General features: G+C 38.8%; 1 protein-coding gene across 1 annotated transcript in view; it reads right to left on the bottom strand.

The window, feature by feature from the left end:
• The window catches only part of COL6A6 (collagen type VI alpha 6 chain), a 110,380-nt gene that overhangs the window by 38,434 nt on the left and 48,074 nt on the right, over positions 1–23,872 (bottom strand). The window contains exons 20-27 of the mRNA XM_004283433.4: positions 21,555–21,590; positions 19,610–19,672; positions 17,521–17,583; positions 9,845–9,907; positions 5,684–5,746; positions 4,854–4,904; positions 3,162–3,197; positions 2,389–2,451 (exon numbers count right to left, since the gene is read on the bottom strand). Of these exons, the coding sequence (XP_004283481.4) occupies positions 2,389–2,451; positions 3,162–3,197; positions 4,854–4,904; positions 5,684–5,746; positions 9,845–9,907; positions 17,521–17,583; positions 19,610–19,672; positions 21,555–21,590 (438 nt within the window). The remainder of the gene's footprint in view (positions 1–2,388; positions 2,452–3,161; positions 3,198–4,853; positions 4,905–5,683; positions 5,747–9,844; positions 9,908–17,520; positions 17,584–19,609; positions 19,673–21,554; positions 21,591–23,872) is intronic.

Here is a 23,872-nt window from a genome sequence, read left to right as displayed (position 1 = left end):
TTCTATACCCAAAATAAGATAGGTTCAAAATCACGGCAAAATTTTTAAAAAATCCTTCAGTTGGGGGAAAAAGGTGAAGACTTAGAAAACTGAAACTAGGAATGTAATCATTCCAAGAGAACTAAAGAGACACTCAAAGCTTTATCACTAAAACCTTCCAGTGGGAACTGCTGATCTTTCAAAGGGAAAACCTGGAAGTTTTCAGTGTCTAAACTTCAAATTCAAAAATACAGAGATGTAGAGAAAGCAGCATGGCAGGTGAAGTAAGCAAGTTAAGAAACAGTGATGAAGGGCTTCCCTGGTGGCGCAGTGGTTAAGAATCCGCCTGCCAATGCAGGGGACACGGGTTCAAGCCCTGGTCCGGGATGATCCCACATGCTGTGGAGCAACTAAGCTTGTGTGCCACAACTACTGAGCCTGCACTCTAGAGCTCGTGAGCCACAACTACTGAGACTGTGTGCCACAACTACTGAGCCTGCGCTCTAGAGCCCACGAGCCAAAACTACTGAGCCTGCATGCCTAGAGACCGTGCTCTGCAACAAGAGAAGCCACTGCAACGAGAAGCATGCACACCGCAATGAAGAGTAGCTCCCACTCGCCGCAACTAGAGAAAGCCCGCACACAGCAACAAAGACACAACGCAGCCAAAAATAAATAAAAATAAAAAGTAAATATATATTAAAAAAAAACAGTGATGAATTGTCCAATGTGGGAAAAAAATTCAAGTAACCAAAGGCCAAGAGGAAAAGATGATATGTTTATTCCCCATTAGTTTATTGCTTTTTAAAAATGATTAACGTGCCATTGGGCAGCAAGGGAACCCAAGAAGCTGCTGACCATATTTGCATGCCTCCAATGTTCAAGGGTAAACTACCTCATTAACAAGTAGAGGGAAAAGATCCAGAGATCTGTATTAATTTGAAAGTCTTTTCAAATTATCTTTCTTTTATCGGTCTTCTTCTTTTTTTTGAGAACAAAAATGTTAAAGGATAGTTATCCAAAAACATGTATGAAGAAAAGAATTATATCCAGGAAACAGTACTCTTGGGAAAAGCAGGATGGAGGGAAAGAAGTTTCTTTATTTTGTATCCCTAAAACCCACATAAATAATCTCTTCACATAAAGTTTTTGTTATACTTTCCAGGAAAAAAACAGATCAGAGTAAAACTAACTATGGTGACAAAACTGAAAAACCACCTCAAATAATAGTTTTATCAGACTTTGTGTTTTTCTTGTCCAGCAATTGACATGGTATCAAGATCAGTTTACCTGATCAGTGCTGTTCTGAAGAAAAGAGATAAAGATGGTCTCAGGAGATAATTGTCATAAGATTTTGTTTTTTATAAAGCCACCATCTCAGTTTTGCAGCTTATGATATATAAAGAGTCAGCAAAGGCAAAATCCATTCTTAGCACACGAGAACCCAAGGCAACCTCGGGATGCTGATGCTTCTGAGGGTGCCGGAGATGGGTGTTTATTCTGAGTGGTCCAAAGCATTAGGCAACGTCTAGGTCCTCCAGGGAATAAAAAGGACGCATTCATTACAGTATATTATTTTACATAATAAATGGAAACTTTCTCCTAGAGCTCAAGAGATACTTTCTTGAGCTAAATTGGGAGAGGACCACCTCATTAAAGTAGTTTAACGAGACCTTAACAGGGGAGACAAGATGCCAGTGGGCATTATATTACACGAGATCTGCGGGGGGGATGGGATTAAACTGGCCATATTTTGTGGTGCAAAAACAGTTTTGACCACAAGGATTCCTTAAGAAACAACACACAACTTATTTCCAGTGTTAAGAATGGTACGTTGTCAACCAGATCAGGTAAACTTGGTCACTACAAGCCTTATTGCTGGCAATGAAGGATGAGTAAAATATCATTTCCCTTCCCCAAGTTTGCCTTAACAAAAACCACACGTTTTACAAGTCTTTGGGACCAAATGACAACTCAAATGACTGTAAAAGCATGAAAAAGGACTTCCCTGGTGGCGCAGTGGTTAAGAGTCTGCCTGCCAATGCAGGGCACACGGGTTCAAGCCCTGATCCGGGAAGATCCCACATGCCACGGAGCAACTAAGTCCATGCGCTAAAACTACTGAGCCTGCGCTCTAGAGCCCGTGTGCCACAACTACTGAGCCCACGTGCCACATCTACTGAAGCCTGCATGCCTAGAGCCCGTGCTCTGCAACAAGAGAAGCCACCACAATGAGAAGCCTGAGCACTGCAACGAAGAGTAACCCCCGCTCACCGCAACTAGAGAAAGCCCGTGCACAGCAATGAAGACCCAACACAGCCAAAAATAATAAAATAAATAAATAAATAAACAAAAAAGGACTTCCCAAAGTAGCTGAGGTTGTAAGGCTTTGCAGCCTGAGAAACTTACCATCTTGCCTCTAGTGCCCTTGGGTCCAGTTTCTCCTGGACCACCAGGGACCCCAACCTCACCCTAAATAAGTTCAGAGAAATAAAATAAAATGGTTAGTAAAATCAAAGGGATATATCTCATTGTATTTTTATACTGATTCCAACATGAAGACATTTTTCACATATATTTTTATTTTTAATAGTCTTCTTTGAAGTGTCTTCCCCCCAATAACCCTTCACTTTTAAATTCTCAACACAGTACACTGGAGCCTCACTATTTTATTTCTCTGTCTCTCCAGCCAGAACACTGCCTCCTTGGAGATATGAACTGTGCTTTTCATTTTGTCCCCTGATCCAATCACAGGACCTAGTATTTACTGAGCTCAGAATCTTTCCAGCAGAAGTGAAAGCCTTAAGGTAGAGGACAGCATCACTAACTTATTATCTGAAGGTGCCTTATAAACACGTTGGGAGAATTGAGGCAGGTGAGATCAGGTAATTTTGGTTTTCCTTACATTTTACTTCCCTTTGAGCAAAGAGGAAAATACATATGGTAGAGGGGAAGGAGTACACGTGAGGAGAAAAATAAGGATGATTTCTTCCTTTACTTATGAATTAAAAACTAGAAATGAAATATTATTTTTAAAAGTCTGCTTCCTCCTTCTCCCCTTTCCCCATAAAGTTTTCTTTTTATTCATTTATAATTAACTATCCTTCTATTATCCTGTAATACATTTCATAAGCCCAGGAGTATCTCTGATTGATCCCTAGTTAGTATGAAGTACACGGTACCTTAGGTCCAATTTCTCCAGGGAATCCTTCTTGCCCCTATAATCGACAGTGGAGAAAATTAATATATGCACATATCACCAGGGTAGGCTTATATTGACTTTAATTTTGCCTGCTGCCTTATTTAGTTTAAGTGCCTCTGAACCAAGGAAGGGCCAGAACAATTGAAAATGAAACTGTATGGCACGATTTGAGAAACTAACTCCAATTTCTAAATTAAACTATTTACTGGTCTCACCAAAATATCATGACAACCTAAGACAAATGGGTAAATGCACACATCTGAGGAATTACACATCAGCTCTCCTTCAAATGTAGACATTCGACAGGATAGCTGGCCATCTGGCCAAGTGTTTCTGAAACAGTCTTCTTAAATGGATTTCAATTTTGGGGAAGAAATTGGGGAAGCCTGCCGTCTAAATTTGATCATTGGTTTTCTGGTCCTCTGTTTACCTTCTTTGGCCACAGACTATAGTTGAAGAGGTATGATAATCCTCATTTGATGAAAAACATATTTTATTTAAGATAAAGTTTATTTTCTGATCATTAAAAGTAAGATCTCCTCAAATATATTTAAAATATAAAAGGATAGAAAGAAGAAAAATCACCCAAATCTCACTTCCCAGAACAGTTACTATAAATATTTTGTCATATTTTCTTTAATCTTTCTAAATGCATTTCTAAAATGCATTTTAGCACAATTGGGACAAATGTTTTTTCTTATTACATTCTGATTTTTACTTGACATTGTCACAGAAGTTCTATACAATTATGTATAAACATTTACATTCATTTTAAAGAGTGGCTAATATTTCAATGTTATAAGCTACTTAATAGTTCCATTTTTAACAAATATTAAGGTTGTTTTCAATTATTCTCTATTCTAATGAAAATTTCACTGGAAATCCTTCATTCATTAGGTTTATTTTAAAGAAATTTTAGCTGTTTGGGGTTTGTTTATTCTTCCAGACAGCCTCTTGCATCATTCCCATTGGGATTTCATTTAGAATTACATTGATCCTTTATAATGCTTTAGACTTTCCAACAGAACTTGGTATGTCTCCATTTATTGAAATTTTATATCTCAGTAATTTTGGTCATAGGTCTTGAACATTTTTGTAGAAAGGATATTCTTAACTATATTATGTTTTTGTGGATGTTATTATGATTTCTAAGTGGTTATTGTTGGTATATAGCAATCACTGCTTTTGATAAATTTATCTTACTTCCAGACACTTAAATATTCAGTGACAATATAAAGTTATAATTCTGATATAAAGTTACAAGATTTAATTTTGAAGTTACTGCTTGGCCCAATGCATTTGGAAAGGCCCTGTAAAACTTCTCACTAATGATTAGAGTAAACATAGTCAGAGGACAAATTTTGGAATGCCTCCCTAAGGCTTTAGATTAGATGTAATGTTCAGGCTGGAACCAGTCAGGCCCTGGCTGCGCATCTCTGCAAAGAACAGAAAATTAATTTCAGGTTTCACTTGTTGCCTGGCCCTTAGGTTTAAGTTGTTTTCTTTTTTTCTACCATATTCCCCACAAGATATCAGCAAATAAATGATCAAAATCTATCTATGAAGGTCCAAGTCTACCTTATTCACTACTTTCTTTTTTCTCTTAAATGTGGCCATAAAGAGCAACAAAAAATAAATGGAAAATGACCAGCTTTCAGTCGATGTGTCTTACCTTTGCTCCTTTACTTCCAACACTACCATAACCTGGGTTACCATCATCACCCTGTAAACAAAGCAATTATTTACAAACATCCCCTACTGCAGACAGAGGCAGGCTTATTCACAAGAGAACTAGACAGCCAGTTTTTTGGTTTGATTAGAAAAAATTAGGCAGCAGGATTCTCCCTCTGGGGCAGGCCACTGACATAGTGGCACTAAAGGAAACTCTCAATAACAGGCACAGACAAGGCACTGTCACTTAATCTCACTTGTCTCATCTGTAAAGACGAATAATAATTGTACCTGTTCATCATGTTATGAGGATTAAATGAGAAAATTTCAGGTGTATAATAATCTTAATAAAAGAAGGTAGAAGTGTTATCTCTCCTGGATAACATTTGTATTTTAATACCTTAGCTCTAAACCATTTTCAGTTTTCTGGATAAAAGTAAGATCTCCTAAATGTCTGGGCACTGGCTACTGTTGGATCCTTGTAGAGGTTTTAGTGAGAAGCCCTGAGCACTGGGGGAAATGTGGGCTTAGTTTCCCATGAACGGGTTTGGATGAGAGGAAAGAATGCAAGAAAGGTTATGGGGTTGTTAAACACAAGTTTTGTCCATTTTATCATTTGGCTTCAAGAGCATCCAGCCAGGATGCTTGGTACCTGGGAAGTTGCTACCTTGGAAAAGCTGGTCAAGATGAGGATGAAATCTCAATCACTAGAAAGCTCTACAGCTAGATTAGGATGTTATCTTCAACATGCTCTTCAGAGAGCCACACCTGATATCTATTGAACTAAAAGGATCCCAAGAGCCAGATCAAAAGTAGGAATAAAATGCAAACCGGCAAGCCTCGAGGACCCCAAAGGCCAACGGCTCCCTTTTCTCCCACATCGCCAGGTTCTCCCTGTCAAACAGAACAATGAAATGTGTCCTTATTAGGTTGTTTTTGTAAAGGAAATTAGAAATGATGGTACTAAGACAAGAATTTTCAACTGCATCCATGTGTATCACAGTGACAATGAGTTTGTGGCCAGGACTGTGCCTGTAAGCAATACAAGAGGAACTGCTGTTGTTGGTGAGTGAAGTCTCCTCCATTGATAAATGAAGCCCCAGCAAGTCTGATGTATTGTTTAGCGCAAGTTGCCATCTTAGCAGCTCAGTGCTATGAGCCGCACCCTTGGAAATGTCTTACCATGAGTCAAAAAGGAGGCTCTGTACTGTCTTAAAAAATTAACAAAACAGTTTTCCATGATGACCCATGCAAATCTTCTGGCTGCTGCAGAAACAAGAGGCCTATTAATCTACTTTTAATCAAGATAGCCAAGGTAGCACGACATCCCTGGCAATAGTTTCTGACTTCTGACTAACAGAACACCTACTGTAGATTATAAATCAATCTCAGTATTATGGTGAGGAAATCCAGCTACATGGGAAAGTTAACATAGGTTTACAAAAGAAGGTTAACTCCTCTTCTTAAAAAAAAAAGCTTTTAAAGTTTAGATTTTAAATGTACAAAATGTTGTGAAGACAGTACAGAGAGTTCCTATACATTCCACATTTAGCCGCCTATATTGTTAATATCACATTAGTTATATTAGTAGGAACATTTGTCACAGCAAATACATGGATATTAACTCATTAACTAAACCCCATACTTTATTCAGATTTCCTTAGCTTTTACCACTTAATCTCCTTTTCCTGTTCCAGGACCCCATGTCTCTGTAGGCCTCTAGATGGGGACAGTTTATCTGGTTTTCTGGTTTCTGATGACCTTGACAGTTTTGAGAAGCATTGATCAGATATTTTGTAGAATGTCCCTCAGTTGGAGTTTGATTGATGTTGTGCTCATGATTATGCTGTGTTTTATGAGTTTGGGGAGAAAAGACCACAGAGGTGAATTGCCCTTTTTATCACATTGTATCAAGATTATATCCTATCAACATGGCTGGCACTATTGATGGTAACCTTGACCATCTGACTGAGGGAGGCTTGGCTAAGTTTCTCCACTGTCTAGTTATTCCCCCTGCCCTTTCCACAAAGCTCTCTCTGGGAGAAAGAGTGTTGGAAGAAGCCCAGCCCATGCTGAAGGAGTGGGAGTGGTTTACTCATTGTTAAGGACAGAATGACAACACAGTACATGTGAGGAGTCCAAATGAACAAATGTCCACCAGCACTGACTGACCCCGGGGGGAGGGCGGTGGGAAGAGATAAGGTTCCATGGAAGAGAGGCAGAAGATCACCTGCCCTGAAGTCTTTCTTTCAGGGCGGTGTCCCCCACAGTGTGCTCTGGGGGCCACCTGCCTCCAAATTACCTGGGGTCCACGGGAAAAAGGAAATTCCAGGACCCCATCAGTATCAGTCTCTGGTGGTGGAGCCCAAGGATATGCCTTTATAAATAAGCTTCTCCGTGGATTCTTACACACACTGAAATTTGAGAACATCTGTTTTAAGGCAGGAAGACAAGGGAAGCCATGAGGCTTGTCCAGGGTCAACCACTTTATTATTGGTTACAGCCAGATGTTGAGCTCAGTATTAATTGCTGGGTTGCTTGCCTCCCTGGGAACTTGAGCTTAATGGAGTAAGGCAGGAGTAAGTGTCTGGGACTCATCTCAGTTAATTATGAGTCTAGAAGACTTGGTCCACCTTGGGGCTGCCCAAAGGGTTTGGGTTTGCTTTGAGGGCACTTACCCCCCAAATTCTTGCCTGTCCCATTCAAAAGTCCCTCTTATTAATAATGATATTCTTTGGCACAACTACCCTGCTCCTGTCTATCTCCTTCCACACTTCTTTCTACATGCTCAGCTACATCCCCCTCTAGGGTCCCTCCATCCCTGTCTTGGTCCCTTCCAACACACCCTATGGAGTGCCTTCATTTCACATGCAAACCTTCACTATACACCCATGATGTCTGCACACACACATCCTCACTGTAAGATAAACTGTGTTCTTACCAGTGACACCACTTCCCCTCGAGCCCTCTCCAGGGCAAGAAGGCAGCAATGTATCTCTTCCAAACTTTCCTTTCCAGACCATTATTTCTACACCACATGCTCTAGTAATCCCTTCCTTTTCGAGCTGATTATCCTTGTCATCCATGGATCGCATTTCATCCTGCAGTCAGCTGTCTTTGTAACACTCGGCTGCTGGCTCCATCATGTCCGCCCTTCTTAGCAGTTCTCCATTCCAATGCTCGCCCCTCTTCTTATGCCCTCAAGAAATTTCTCCATTAATTATCTACACTTTCTCACATCTTCAACTTCCTCCTTTCTCTCTGTTTTTCTTTTCTCTGTTTATAAAAGTAAACTACAGCCTCTTCTATCATTGAAAACAAATAAATAGCCTGCTCCAATCTGTTCTAGACCTTGCCAGTACTAGCAGTTAATGTCCCATCTCACCCCCAAAGCCTAGTTTCTCCAAAGAGTAGTTTACTGCCCAGCATCCATTTCCTCCTCGTGAACACATTGTTCAGTCCTCTGCAGCCAGTCAATTGCTACATTTTGGAATCTATTCTTTGGCTCATTTAGCCATCAGATGTGGTGGCTTCTCCAGTCCTCTCTTTCTTACCTGCTCGATGCCAGCTGAGACTCCTGACCTCCCTTTCTAGGACTCTCCTTCTCAGCATCCAGTGTACTTTTCTGCTTCTTTCCCATCCTCCACTTACCCTTCTTACAAATGGTCATCACCAAGAGTCCTTTTAAACTCCAAATGATTCTGAAACCTCCATCTCCAACCAGTCCTAGACCCTCTCCTCTATTCCCCAAACAAAGCATTTTTCCTCACTCTTATTCCTCACTCTGACTTTCCCACTTCTGTGATGGGGTTCCTGCTCATGCTGGAAGCCCAGAGTCATCCAGCCCTCTTCTCTCTGCCTCAGTTCCCTCTTGGGAGAGCCCTACAGAGTCATCATGGGTCCCTCCTGTCCTCACCCTGTTAAGTCATCCAATCACTGCTTGTCTTGGAGACTGTGAGAGGACACCAACCTGCCTCCTAGCTTCTAATCTCTCATCCTTCAAAATATTCCCACATTGAGTTGCCTATTTAAGACCTTCCAAAGTCTGGCTGTGCTTGTACACGCCAATCACAAATTGTAAATAACACTGTGCTGGCTACCTAGTCAAGTCAGTCACCACAGACTTTCTTGTTCTTTATGGTCCCCCAAACAGGATCATTTTTCATCCCCCAAATACCAGCTCATGGTTTTTTTTTCCAATCCTGTGTTTTCCTTCACATTATTTCTTCAACTTAAATTCTTCATGCCCCCTCTGCTTGCCAAATACTTCTTACCTTCCAAAGTCTACTCAAAATCTGCATCCTCATGATGCCTCTTTTCCCAGCCCAGAAATACTTCTATTAACACTATGCTTAAACCTCTGTTTCAGTCCACTATCCCTGACTAGTGTTTTATGTCATAGACTCTTGTCTTGAAAATATTCTCAATTCTGTGGGGTTGATTCTATGTCATATTTATCATTACACAACCCAGAAATTCTTTCATGAAACAAATATTTTCTAAGCACTTATGACATGCCAGGTACTGTTCAAAGCTCTAGGGATACATCAGTGAGCAAAACAGACAAAGATCTCTGCTCTCCTGGAACTGACTTTAGTCCAGCTGAATGGCAGTGTAGTGTCTTGGTCTTTAAAGGTATTCAGCGAGAGTTTGTATTAATGGAGGAAAGAAATAAAGGAAGAATAAATGAAGAGAAGGAAGGGTGGAAGGTGGGGGAAAGAAAGGAAGGCCTGCCCTAGAACAGTCCCCCTTCCCTGAGATCCTCAGCTGAGATTGGGTGTAGCCCCTTGTGAGATGATGCTGAGCTGGATTCTCATCTGGGTCCACATCCACGTCCTTAAATGCTGCTGGCTCTCTAAGAACCAAGCCAGGGTATAGGAGCAATGAGATATGTTCTCTTTTGTGTTGAAAGGGCTCTGGCTAATATAACCAGACACACTTCCCTTGAGGAGAAAACCTCAGCTTTGGTGTGTATAAAAGAATGTGACTTACTTTATTTCCTTGGCTTCCCACACGGCCTTGACTCCCTGCCTCTCCTGCTGGTCCTGGAAGCCCCTGGAACAAAACAAGGGGTGCAAATATAGCTGAACATAAAGCAGCTTTCCTTGAAACATTCTGTGTCTCTTCTAAGAGGAAAATAAACCACAGATGGGAAAAGAGTTATGGCTTTGGAAAAAAGTATCACAGCTGTCAAAATGAAGACTAGTAAATAAAAGAAAATTAATAAAGTAATTCAGGCCAGATGTTGCCTAAATGATTGTATTTCCCTGTGAGTCTTCTCTTCGAAAGAGATTTTAGTTTCTCACTGTTTTGCTCTTATAGCAGATGTTGCTAAAATGTCTAAAATTTGAAGAAGGCATTTCAGATGACGTTTGCCTTGGACTGTATTATTCCTGTTTCCTCGTTTTGAAAAAAGCATGTTGTTGTTAAGGTCAGCTTATCTTTATTTGAAAATAATATGATTAATACAATAGAAAACTCAAGGAACTTTACTAAAGATAATTAGCACTCATAAGATATGTTCAGGTGGTACAAGATAAATATTCTGACATCATTTTCTCTTTCCTAGAAAAGTTAGAAAAGTAAATGTAAATAAATTTCCATTTATCAATATGAGAAGAAAACTGTAAAATACTCAGAATAAATTTAACAAGAAAGATAAAAGACCTACATAAAGAAAGTTTTAAGATTTTACTGAAGAACATAATAACAAAATTCAAACAAATGGATAAATATACCATGCATCAATATAGAAAGTCTATTTGATATAATAGAAGTCTCTAATATTCTAGAAAGCATACTTTCTTGGAACAGCTTTAGAGTTGAACATTAAAAAATTCCAATTCAGAGGCAGCCCAACTGCCTTCCTATGCTATTGACACTTGGGATTGGATTTTTTCTTTGGGATATCCAAACATATGGCAACAGATATCTCTTTTGGTTAAACTGTTTACAGGTACTTGTAAATAGTCCAAACACCAGTGAACTGAAATCATTTTCACATTTTTTTTGCCATGGTTACTATAATTTAAAAATAAATAAACCAAATCTGTATAATAAGCACGATACTTAGTAAATTAATTTTATGAGAAAAAATTTAACATTAACCTTTTCATCTTTTAAAGAATTAAAGATGTAATAAGTTGAACATAAAAAATTTCCTAATAGGAAAGATTGTTGAACAATGAGTTAGCTACTAGGAAAGATAATAATGATCTTCCCACAATCTTCCATTTTCCCCTCTTCTTCATCTTAAAAAAGAAGTCTCAATTTCTTCATCCTCCAAAGCTCTTAACCCTTTCCCTTCTTTTACTTCCATCACTGCATGGAGCTCCCATGACCTGCATGTTCAATCCAGTTGACTTTTTTCTGCTCTTACCTTACTTGAATTTGATCATGTGTTCTTTGAAACTTTTCCATTAACTTCTGTAACACCAAGTTACCATGGTCTTCCTGGCTCCTTTCTGGTCTCTTCTCAGTAAACTTTGAAGATTCTCTGTCTTCTATTTGCCTCTTAAATCTCCATGTACCCCAGGGCTCCTCTAACCTTATTTTCTCACTTCATCCCCTCTTCCTGAGTCACACCGCATATATTTTCACATACCACTGCCACAAAATGATTCCTAAATATATGACTCTGGTCCAAACCACTCAACTGAACAGCAGAATCATCTATTAAAATGCCTATTGGGTATTTCATAGGAACTGGTTACCAAAGAAAATCATATTTGCCACCAGTCACACTCAGTCCTATTCTTTTCATAAGGAATGGTGCCACACTTTACTTCTCTTGAAACCCAATCCAGAAACCTAAGAATCATCCTAGACCCCTCCCTCTAGTTCATCTCTCAAAATCAATCAGCTACAAGTCCTACAGGTTCTATCCCCTTTCTGTATCCATCTCTCTTCCATTCCCATGGCCATCACCTACGTTCAGGCCCTTCTTGCATTCTTGCCTAAATTCCAGGCTTCCCTGAATGTAGCCTGGCCTCATTCTAATCCATTCTCCTTTCTTTTTCTCTTTTGATTTAAAATGTCAGGCTGACGATGCTATCGCTTTGTCTGAAATTCTGAATTCTGAGTAGATTTCAGAATAAAATTGAAGGTCTTTATTGATATGTAAAATCCCTCAAAATGTGGGTATTGCATGCCTCTGCAGTCATCAATCACTCTATGGTCATGCTCATCAAACCATCTGAAGTCCCCAAATTCTTCCCATTGTCTTATGTCTCCACACTTACACAAGATGTTCCCTTAGCTGTTCCATTTTCCCATCTAGGGAGAGGTACAATCTCCCTTTCTTGAAAATCTTACTTTTAGCATCACTGTTTCAAGAAGAAGACCTGAACTCCCTGGCTGAATTGGGCCACATAATTGTCCCACAGATTCCTCTACTCTGTAGGTAGTTGTTATTTCTCTCATCCACTAGATGCCAGCCTGTACACTCCTTGAAACAAGGGGCACATCTTATTGACTTCACATCTCTGGAACTTAGTATTGTATGTAGAACCAATCAATCCACCCATCCATTTCTCTATCTATCCATCCACCTATCCAGGAATGGTCCCCAAGAGGGATGAAATAGTGTGTTTAGCTTGTTGGTCTTCCATATGATATTTTCATGTACTTCACATGTACATGAAACGTACTTCTGAAGTAGAGAGATTTTAATTGTCCTTGACAATAAGAGGTATATTGGAAATCTTGCTTAAGAACTCACTTTTTGTGCTTCCTTCAGACATAATGAGTTCTATGAGATGAAGGAGATTTCTCAGAGATTACTTCCTATATAGTCCCCACAAGCACACACAAGCACAATGAGAGATAATCTTGTTTGAAAGTCCTTCAAAATAAAAGATTTCTTAGATGGATGGATGGAAATGGACAGTCTTGTAATTAGAATATCAGAAAACCTGATCCTGTTTCCTGTGCAGAATCACACAAAGTACCAAACCAGGGTTTGTGACTGCTTGAATGGGGCTTAAACTTCAGTGAATTGTTACCCAGATATATTACCTCCTCAAATACAGCTGCTTGTAAAAGGGACTATGTTTGTAAAGGAAAGAAGGAAAATTCCCTGCCACCCCTAAGATATCAAGAGTCAAAAATTTGCCTGGATCCGAGATCAAGAGAAGCTGTGGAGTATAAAAAGGAGCTCAGGGCATCTAAAGGGAAAGAGCATTAGCCAAATCTCCATTGGCTTTGTTGTAATGACAGCCTTTTATTGAGCATTTATTTTGTGGAAGGCACTGTACTAAGAGGTATATATTTATATATAGGCTTCTTCAATCCTTACAACAACACAATGAGATACATATTTTTTTTAACATCTTTATTGGAGTATAACTGCTTCACAATGGTGTGTTAGTTTCTGCTGTATAACAAAGTGAATCAGCTATACATATACATTTATACCTATTTCTCCTCCCTCTTGCATCTCCCTCCCACCCTCTCTATCCCACCCCTCTAGGTGGACACAAAGCACTGAGCCACGAGGCTCCTTCCCACTAGCTATCTATTTTACATTTGGTACTTCAGATACATATTCTTAACACCATTTTACCACTCAAAAACAGATTCTCAAAGCATTTAACCACAAATCAATCAGTTAATAAGAGGATGAGATGGGAACGCAACCTGATTCTGACTCTAAAGACTGAACTCCCAGCCACTCTGTCTGCTGTTCTGAGGCCCATGTCTGGGACAGGATTCCAAAACTCTTACCATCTGTGCACCAGCTGAGACTGGAGTTTTAAAAATGTGAATCTCCAAGCTTGATGCAGGAGGCTGGGGCCAGATCTAACCTCCAACATGGGGACTTGGGCTGGGGATCACGTTCCCTTTGAGACTCTGACACAGTCCTTGGCAAGCACAACTGCTTAAGTGAGGATAGAAAGGAGGTGTTTAGAGGAGGTGTAAATGTTTTAAAAATGTCCTCAGGTAGCATCTTATCACAAGGGATTGTACTAGGAGTTTGGGATAAATGGCCGGGGCACTGCCAAGAACACTTTGACTTTGGGTGGGATATGGCAGGGCAGGGGCAAGAGGTGTGGGTTCTTCCCATACTTAAAAGGAATCTGGATCAGTTTTATAGGGGTAAAATCTTTTCTACACTCACAACCAGCAAATATCATGCTGGGATGGAACAACTCAAGGAGATTAAATGCTCAGCTTCTGTAAGAGTCAGATATGAGCTAAGTCTGAGAAATAAAAATCAAGAGACCAGCAAGGGGTGAGCTAATGCAAGAGCAAACCCCAAGACACCTGAGAAGATGCTGCCCTGGATGGTGCTAGTGTAGGAGATGGCCCCCAACCTCAACTTCTGATCCTTTTGCATGCACCCTACACTCCATCCACATTGAACCATTTATGGTTTCCCAAACTCACCTTGATCTTTTTTCAGACAACCTGGTTCCTTTCCTGTGCCTGCCTCTCCCTTGGTCACCTGGAAAACACCTCCTTATCCTGCAAAAGCTAAGCCACTCTCTTCCTCCTTTAACTTCATCCATTCTCCCACCACTCTACCTTGGGTATAATTCTATTTTAACATTCAGTACGTCACATCTCAATTATTTGTTTGCATGAGTTTCCTTTATGAGACTGGGAGCACTTGAGGCTAGGGTCTATGTTTCATTCACCCTTTTATTTTACTACAGGGCCTGACACACAGGAAGTGCTCAGTACATGTTTGTCAAGTGAGTAAAATAAATGGTTGATGGATCATCCAATCTGGATTATGCAGAATGATGAAATTCAATGACTGCAATATAGATTATATATTGTTATAGTGTTACTATTATTATGGCCTTCTTTGGATTGGCATTAGCATGCTTTGGGCATAAAATGAGCCTGTTAACTTAGGTAATGTTGATGCAATATAGTAGTAAAAACATTTATATGATGCGTATTATATTGCAGGCACTGTTCTAAGCTCTTATATATATTAAACCATTTAATTTTCACAACAATTCAATGTGGTATCTATTATTACTATTCTCAGTTTACAGCAGGGAAAACTGAGGCACAGAGAGGCTAAATAATTTGCCCAAGGCCACACGGCTAGGAAGATACAAACCTGGCAATCTAACCCAGGCAGGCTGGCTCCAGACTCTGTGCCCTTGACTACTATGCTATGCTTTAGAAAAATAACAACAGAAACTATACTTTGTATCCCAAATTTGCACTGAATAATTTCAACCTTTCTTGATATTTCATGTGATACTTGATATTTCATATGATATTTCTAAGTATTTAAAGAATAATTCCAGCTCTAACTGGAATTAGTATTTTACATCTTATTTTCCATTTCTTTTCTAAGCATTGGTTATATTAGTGTAGGACTTGAAGGTAAACCAAACAAGAAAGGAACAAAGGAAGGTACAAAAGAATATGCCATTCCTTTCAAAGTTCTTTCTTCTTTCTCATTGTACCATGGACTGTACTTCTTTTATCTCATAGCTATATACTTGGCTGGATTAGCACGTTTGATCTAAGCCGAATTCCCCAACAGTGCATAAATTAATAAGTCTTCAGAACACTGTCAACAGAACTCACATCCCTTTTTTCTAAATGTACATCCTAAGAAACACTTTAGAGCCTGCAGTTAGAAAACACTCATGTAATTCCATTCAAGAGGCTGGTCCTTGTGCTGTAAAACATTATGAAGCCTATGTCAGTGAATTTATAGAGCCAATAAAAAATAATACTCTCTTGTCTATCTGATTGTGTTTGTCTCCCATTGTTTTCCTTTGAAAGCAACAATGTTGAGATCTAATTCATCACCTCCTGAGCACAGAAAATTCTACACATCTTTGAAATGGCACTTTCACTGTTTTGACAAGGATATTTCCAGAAAAGCAATCAAAGAAAGAAACACATTTTCCAGCCAGTTAAACGGAAGAGCTAGGCTACAGGGAAGTGGTGCCTTTTGACTAACTCTGGTGATGCCAAGAGGCTGGATGATTTATGACTATGACCATTCCTGCCAAGGTGAGATTAAAGGGGACCCTCTCATAGAAGTATGCTACAGGGCAAATGGAATACCTTATTTGAGTAATAGCCACTCGGATACAACTTTGGATTCTAGAGCAAGGGAATTACCAAGCTCTTTGGATTGCAAACCTTTTACATCTCAATATTTCATATAAACAGATGAGATAATCACCATATATATGTTTCCTTTGGCATTTACTGTTTTTTTTTTTTAAATCCCGATTTGTGGTGCCAGCAATGATTCAAGGATGTGAATCCAAAATAGCTACATTTCATCAGTTTAGTCCTACATGAAATTTTAAAGTTTTCATGCTTTTTGAAGGGGCACATTCATCAAAATTAGGAACAAATATCATTATGAGCAGGAATTAATATGCTTTAAAATATTGGGTCATGAGATACGAGTTCATGCAAATAGCTTCTAAAAAATTTCGATGATGAACATATCCACTTAAGCATTGGACCACTGCCCAGTTTAACTAATGGACACAGAGTAATGGATTCCCTTTACCTTCATGTTAGCCCAGAGCACAAGTCCCAACTGAGACTCATTCATTCATTTACTGATTAATTCATTATACAAATGTGTGTGGAAGCACTCTTATTCTGGGCTCTGGGACAAAGTCCTAGCCATCACAGAGCTTACAGTCTAGAAGGGAAGACACACAGCTAAGCAAATAAGTATATTCTATGATAGCAGGTAGTCAAGGACCAGATCATGTACAGGAACTTGCTACTCAGAGTGTGGTCTCGGGACCAGCAGCATCAGCATCACCTAGGAGCTTGATGGAAGTGTAGCATCTCAAGCCCCATCCCACAACTACTCAATCAGAATCTGCATTTAAAAAAAATAATTTTATTTATTTATTTATGGCCATGTTGGGTCTTCGTTGTGGTGTGTGGGCTTTTCATTGTGGTGGCTTCCCTTGTTGGGGAGCACAGTCCCCTAGGTGCGTGGGCTTCAGTAGTTGTGGCTCGTGGGCTCTAGAGCGTAGGCTCAGTAGTTGTGGCACACGGGCTTAGTTGCTACGCAGCATGTGGGATCTTCCCAGACCAGGGCTCGAACCCATGCCTCCTGCATTGGCAGGCGGATTCTTAACCACTGCGCCACCAGGGAAGTCCCCAGAATCTTCATTTTAACAAGTTCTCTATGTGATTATTATGCACTTTGAAGGTAGAGACGTGCTGATATTGGACAGTTCATTCCCAATGCTGGGTGTGTATATTAGAACTACCTGGAGAGAATTAAGATTTAAGTGGTCTGGGGACAGTTCCAGGTGGTAGAGTATTTTACAGTCATCCTGGGAGATTCTCATGTGTGGTTAGTTGAGAACCACTGAAGTAGGTTGTATTCTGGGTGCAAAGGGAAGCCCCTGAGGATGGGGATAAGGAAGTCATGTGACCTGATTTACATAGAGGAGGAATTCTTAACCTCATAGTAATGGCTGAGCTGCCATCTTCTACCTCTGTGTCTGATTCTGACATAATGACACCCACTCTGTAAGGTAGGGAACAGAATGTGATGTGGCCACCACATCGACCCCCAAAGTCAAACTTCATACACTTTGCTGGTTCACAGGCAGTAGATAACTCCATCTGCAGGGAGGAAACCATAAGGACATCCACATTCAAGCCAAGATCAAAGCCAGATGCAGTCACTGTCTCTCATTACATACCTGGGGACCTTTACTTCCCAGACCTCCTTTTTCTCCTTTCATACCAGCCTCTCCTCTTGGGCCCTACAACAGAGAATTAAAGCATTATTCTCTCCCTAAAAGAGAATACTAGATTATTAACTTGAATATTAAAAATGGAAAAGCTAAGTCAGTAACGTGGACAGAAATTAGAAAGAGAACTTCACTCATGGTTTTGGTTCTGTCTTGGTCGGTCGAGCTCTCCCTCTCTGCAAGGATACAGGGTCCAACCTAGCTCTTAAATGGTTGGGCATTTGTAGTCAAATTGAAGAAATACTGAAGAGCCGAATTTTCCGGTATTGCTTTCTAATTATCCTAAGCATGTTTGTACTCAAAATAAATGTATTTCTTAAGTTAAAAAAATAACCCTTACTTATGTAAATCTGAAACTGGGATAGTTAAGTGGATTTTCTATTTAATGACCACACTGAATACTAAGACATGGCACATGGTAAGATGAAATTTAGATAATTCTACTTCTGTAATATTATGTTGACTATTAACTTTGGCTTCATATGTTGTGCGGAGGAACCTTCATGCTGTGCTTGGTTTTTGCATCTCCTTTTAAATTATGTCATAAAAAAGTAAGAGTCTATAAAATGGAAGAAGAGATGTAGTATTATTTGTTTAGTATGAAGTAAAGCCAGCCAATCTATTGAAATGCTTCCCTACGATCTCAGTGGCAAATATTTCTCACTTGAAGGTAAGAAAAGTGAACATTCCTCGGCTGCCAAGTAAGACAAAGAAAAGCCATTGAGTCAGAGACAGAGGTCCCAGGGGCAGACTGTTTACTGCTCTGAAATTTTGGTAAAATGTGGATTAAGTTTCTCCTCTGATGTCTAAGGATATTTTGCCCAACTTCAGTGCAGCAGGCTGTTAACATATAATAGTTACTTCAATTTTTTTAATCTACGTGAACTAAAACTTTGAAAAATTGCAGGACCATTGCTTATCCTGCATTTGCCAAAGAGCAAATTTACTTCTCAAGATTTTAAAAGTAAAAGTTTGGAGAGAAAAAAAAATATTCTAACTTTCTTATATCTGACCTTTCTTTCACCTCAGCATTTTTGAGGACTTCCCTTCCCTTCTCATGATTATTTTAGGCTACATTTTGCTCTTTCTGGCACATGCTTCTTTTCCCCTCATATAATCAGGGTAAGAGCCAACCATGGCTTGTTCCTTGCAAAGGAAAAAGTGCTTGAGGCAGCTCCCTGGAGAAGTGAGCTAGAAAGATGACTATAGATAACCCCGCTGAAGACCTCAGCTCTATTTGGAACAATTCTTTCCTAGGCTAGAGTCACTTTTTCTACATCACAGGCATCCAGATATATAACACTGAGCTCTTACTGTGCTAAATTGACCAAAATTTCCAGTTTTGAGGCTCAGTATTTTCTTTGGTTTGTCTCCCTAGGATACACTAGCCAGCCTGGACCCTGTCCTGGACTGGCCAGCACAGGAACAACACTACCCAGCGTGTTCATTCCCTTTCCACCTCTTGACTGGGACAAAACTCAGATAAAGGAGACCAAATGCTGTACAAGTCAAGACTGTGTTGCTTCCTTACTTTACTACCCTGAAAACACTTGAAACATCTGTACTTCTGCAAGGGGGTTGGAGGTATTCTATCAAGGCTTCAGATTCTTCTTTCCATTCTCAAAGCCTGACTAGTCTTTTTTTTTTTTTTTTTTTTGAACATCGTTATTGGAGTATAATTGCTTTACAATGATGTGTTAGTTTCTGCTGTATAACAAAGTGAATCAGCTATACATACATATATATCCCCATATCTCCTCCCTCTTGTGTCTCCCTCCCACACTCCCTATCCCACGCCTCTAGATGGTCACAAAGCACCGAGCTGATCTCCCTGTGCTATGCGGCTGCTTCCCACTAGCTATCCATTTTACATTTGGTAGTACATATATGTCCATGCCACTCTCTCACTTTGACCCAGCTTACCCTTCCCCCTCCCCGTGTCCTCAAGTCCATTCTCTACGTCTGTGTCTTTATTCCTGTCTTGCCTCTAGGTTCTTCAGAACCATTTTCTCAAAGCCTGATTAGTCTTGATACGTACCTGAGGACCCTTAAGTCCCAGTGACCCTGCAAGTCCATCTGGGCCTGGGATGCCTGTTTTCCCCTGTGGGGAGAGACAAATCAAACTGTTAACATTGTTTCCTGAGAAATTTTGTCTTCTTTATGTGCAAGATTCTAAATATTTTTCCAATCACAATGGAAGTGCAGAATCTTTGCAAAAAATATGAAAAATAAAGGTAAATACAACAAGGGAAATAAAAATCTTCTAGGGGCTTCCCTGGTGGTGCAGTGGTTGAGTGTCCGCCTGCCGATGCAGGGAACATGGGTTCGTGCCCTGGTCCGGGAAGATCCCACATGCCGCGGAGTAGCTGGGCCTGTGAGCCATGGCCGCTGAGCCTGAATGTCCGGAGCCTGTGCTCCGCAACGGGAGAGGCCACAACAGTGAGAGGCCCGTGTACCGCAAAAAAAAAAAAATCTTCTATAATCTCATCAAGCTGAGATAACCACAGCTAATATACTGGTGTATTTGCTTTCATTCTTTATACACATGCATGTGTGAGCATGCACACACACACACACACACACACACACACACACACACATCCCTTCTTTTCCTATAATACTTGTTATATACTGTATCAAACTTGGGTGTTGGCCTGAAAAAACTCACAATTTACTCCACATTTTCTTAAAAAATCTCCAGGCATCTTACACTGTATTTATATTCAAATAGATTGAATATCTAGGGACCAAAAGTTGAGCATTCCCTTCATATTGCCCTTGAACTCTGCCACAGATAAGAATTCCAAATAAGATTAAAAAGTTTAATTTAGACTATTGGATAGCTTAAGTTTACATCTCAGTTGTTACACAGTTAGATGAGATTAAATGTCCCTCACTGATGCTTTTCCTAGAAATCATAAAGAGGAAATTTCTCAACACTTTCTCTTCCCAATCTCATTTCATTCATTTCACGCCATTTTTCTGGATCCACTCTCCATTTTTTTGCAGTCTAACCTTGAAAAAAGTGTGTGCAAGTGTGTGTGTTTGTGTGTGTGTGTGTGTGTAACATCTGTGGATGGTAAATTCTTAGTCTTTGTCTATCTGAAAATGTCTGTTTTACATTCATTCATAGTTTAACTAGGTATAAAATTCTAGGTTAACAGTTATTTTTCTTCTGCACCTGCAAAACATTACTTCGTTGTTTTTGGTATGTTTTATTGTTGAACAGAAGCCTGCTGCAATCTAATTGGTTATTCCTCTCACGGGTAAAAGTGTCTTTTCTCTCTGGTAGTGTTTAAGATGTTTTCTTAACATTCTGGAGTTTTACCATGATGTGATTGTGAGTGAATTTGTTATTTATCCTCATTGTATTTTCAAGCTGAAGATGTGTGGTTCCTCAATTTTGTAAAATCTTAGTCACTGCTCTTTCAAAAATATTGCAGTTTCATGTATTTATTTATTAATTATTTATTCATGATACATTTATCACCAATATGTACAAAGGGGATATGATATGACAGTTGGTATGGTCAAATTTTGAACAAAACCTTCAGATTGTCTAATTTGTATTAAGGTTTTACTGTACTCTCAGTTAAAAAGGGGTTTGTGCAAATTATAAGTAAGGTTCAGAGTTAACTGAACAAAAATCTAAAGGAAAGATCACTCACTGAATTACTAGAGTTTGTATCAATACTTGAAATCCAGACAAAGTTAAATTTAATGATAATTGGGCCAAGTATTGTCTCTTAACTTTAATTTTTAGAGTTTTTAATTAAAGTGCTCAAATTTTAATTTTCTTTTAAGGTTTGAATTCTTTAAATTGTAGCCTAAAAGTTTTCCAAAATTTGATTCCACAACCATTATTATCAAAAAGCAAAAGAAATTTAGGCTTGGAAGAGACTTTCCAGAGTCTATTCAGGCTCCTTGACTAGACGTAGAATATTTATCATTTACAGTTAAGAAAAAAAAAAAAATCACTGTACCTGTGGGCCTGTATGTCCCCTCTGGCCATGAACTGCCTACAATAGGGAAAAAAAAGGTAGATATCTTTAACTCTGAAAAAATGCTTTTTTATGTTTAATTTAAATTAGTAATGGACACCTTAAGTCACTGACATTAAAAGAAAAATTCCCACATACTGCTTTAAATTATCCACTTCACCATGAAAGCAAAATATTGCCAACTCTGAATTTCTATCCTCAGGTAATAGGTAATTAAAACTATAGATAATGTAAATCTATAAATACTTGTGAGAATAGACTGTGGTCAATAATTTATCCTACACTAAACTACTACTAGAACTTGTCACAAGCACCAAAATTGGCTGATTTGAATTGTACTTTTCATTTTTCCAAAGTGCTACCAAGTAAGCCAGAAATCAGGAGTAGAAGTGGTCAAAAGGCAGGAAGCCAGAGGAAACACTGCGAGAATTAACTTTATGAACTTTATTATAGATTAATTTCAGAAGCTAACGATAGCCAAACTAATTTTATCCCCCTCCCCTTCAAGAAGCCAAATATGCTTACCTGTCAAAAATGAAAGAATCATCTTAAGCAATCAAGAGTTACTCAATTCAATATGTTAATAAAATATTCAATCAAAAAAATGGATTTTTCCTACTACTCTCATATATAAGGTTAAGGTCTGAGTATATTCTAGATCACTATTTCATAAATCTGGGAATCAAGAGACAAAGATATTTTATTGTCTAACTTAGGATCTCTCAATAAGGTTATAACATCCAGGATTTACAAAATTCAATAAATATCAGACAATATTTTCTTGATGGAAATTTGAGATATTCAGGTCAAATTTCTATGTGAGGTCAGTATTGCAGACTTTAAATTCTTCTAATCATATTTCAGTCAAAATCTATTGTTATTTCGGAAATAGACTATGTGTCTGGGGAAATGGTTGGAGGCCTATTTCGTTAAAACCTGAAGAGTTATCTTGAGATGAAAGTCTAAACCTCCCTATCAGAGAGATGAAGAGCAGCTCTCTCTACTCTTTTTACACGAGGGTTTATCTTTTCTAGTTCAATTCACTGCAGTTTCATTCAGAGAAATATATACCTAAGATCTACTATCTACAAAGCATACAGGATGGGAACCATAGGAGCATGAATATGACACACAGTTCTTGACCTCAGAGGACCCTCACTCTCTGGGTTAGTGGGTAGGAGATAAATATTACAAATATTTATGAGGCAGAATATGTCAAACAGCATAAGAAAGGGGAAGACAGAATTATGGGTTTCTCCCAATCGAAAAATGGGCAGAAGATCGAAATAGATATTTCTCTAAAGAAGATATCCAGATGGCCAACAGGCACATGAAAAGATGCTCAACATTGCTAATTATTAGAGAATTCAAATAATTAGCAAATCGAAATTTAAATGAGGTACCACCTAACACTGGTCAGAAAGGCCATCATTAAAAAATCTACAAATAACAAATGCTGGAGAGAGTGTAGGTACCATCCTACACTGTTGGTGGGAATGTAAGTTGGTGCAGCTCCTATGGAGAGGTTTCTCAAAAAACTAAAAATAGAGTTGTCATATGATCCAGCAATCACACTCCTGGGCATATATCCAGACAAAACTATAATTCAAAAAGATACATGCACCCCTAAGTTCATAGCAGTAATGTTCATAATAGCCAAGACATGGAAGCAACCTAAATGTCTATCAACAGATGAATGGATAAAGAAGCTGTGGCACATATATACGATGGAATATTACTCAGCCATAAAAAAGAATGAAATAATGCCATTTTCAGCAACATGGATGGACCTAGATATTATCATATTAAGTAAAGTAAGTCAGAAAGAGAAAGACAAATACCATATGATATCACATGTGGAATCTAAAATTGGAGACAAATGAACATATCTATGAAACAAGCAGACTCACAGACATAGAGAACAGATTTGTGGTTGTCAAGAGGGAGGGCAGGTGGGGGAAGGATGGATTGGAAGTTTGGGATTAGCAGACGCAAACTATTATATATCAAATTGATAGACAACAAGGTCCTACTGTATAGCATGGGGAACTATATTCAATATCCTGTTATAAACCATAAGGAAAAAGACCATATATATATGTATATATATATATATATGTGTATATATATATATATGTGTATATATATATATATGTGTGTATATATATATATACACATATATGTATATATATCTGAATCACTTTTCTGCACAGCAGAAATTAACATAACATTGTAAATCAACTATACTTCAATAAAATAAATTAAAAAACAAAGAAATATGGGTTTCAAAAAAAGCAATC

The sequence above is a fragment of the Orcinus orca genome, chromosome 5 (genome assembly GCF_937001465.1).
Source record: "Orcinus orca chromosome 5, mOrcOrc1.1, whole genome shotgun sequence".
NCBI lineage: Eukaryota > Metazoa > Chordata > Mammalia > Artiodactyla > Delphinidae > Orcinus > Orcinus orca.
Note: the sequence above shows the minus strand (reverse complement) of the source record. Positions and strands in the feature narration are given on the sequence as shown.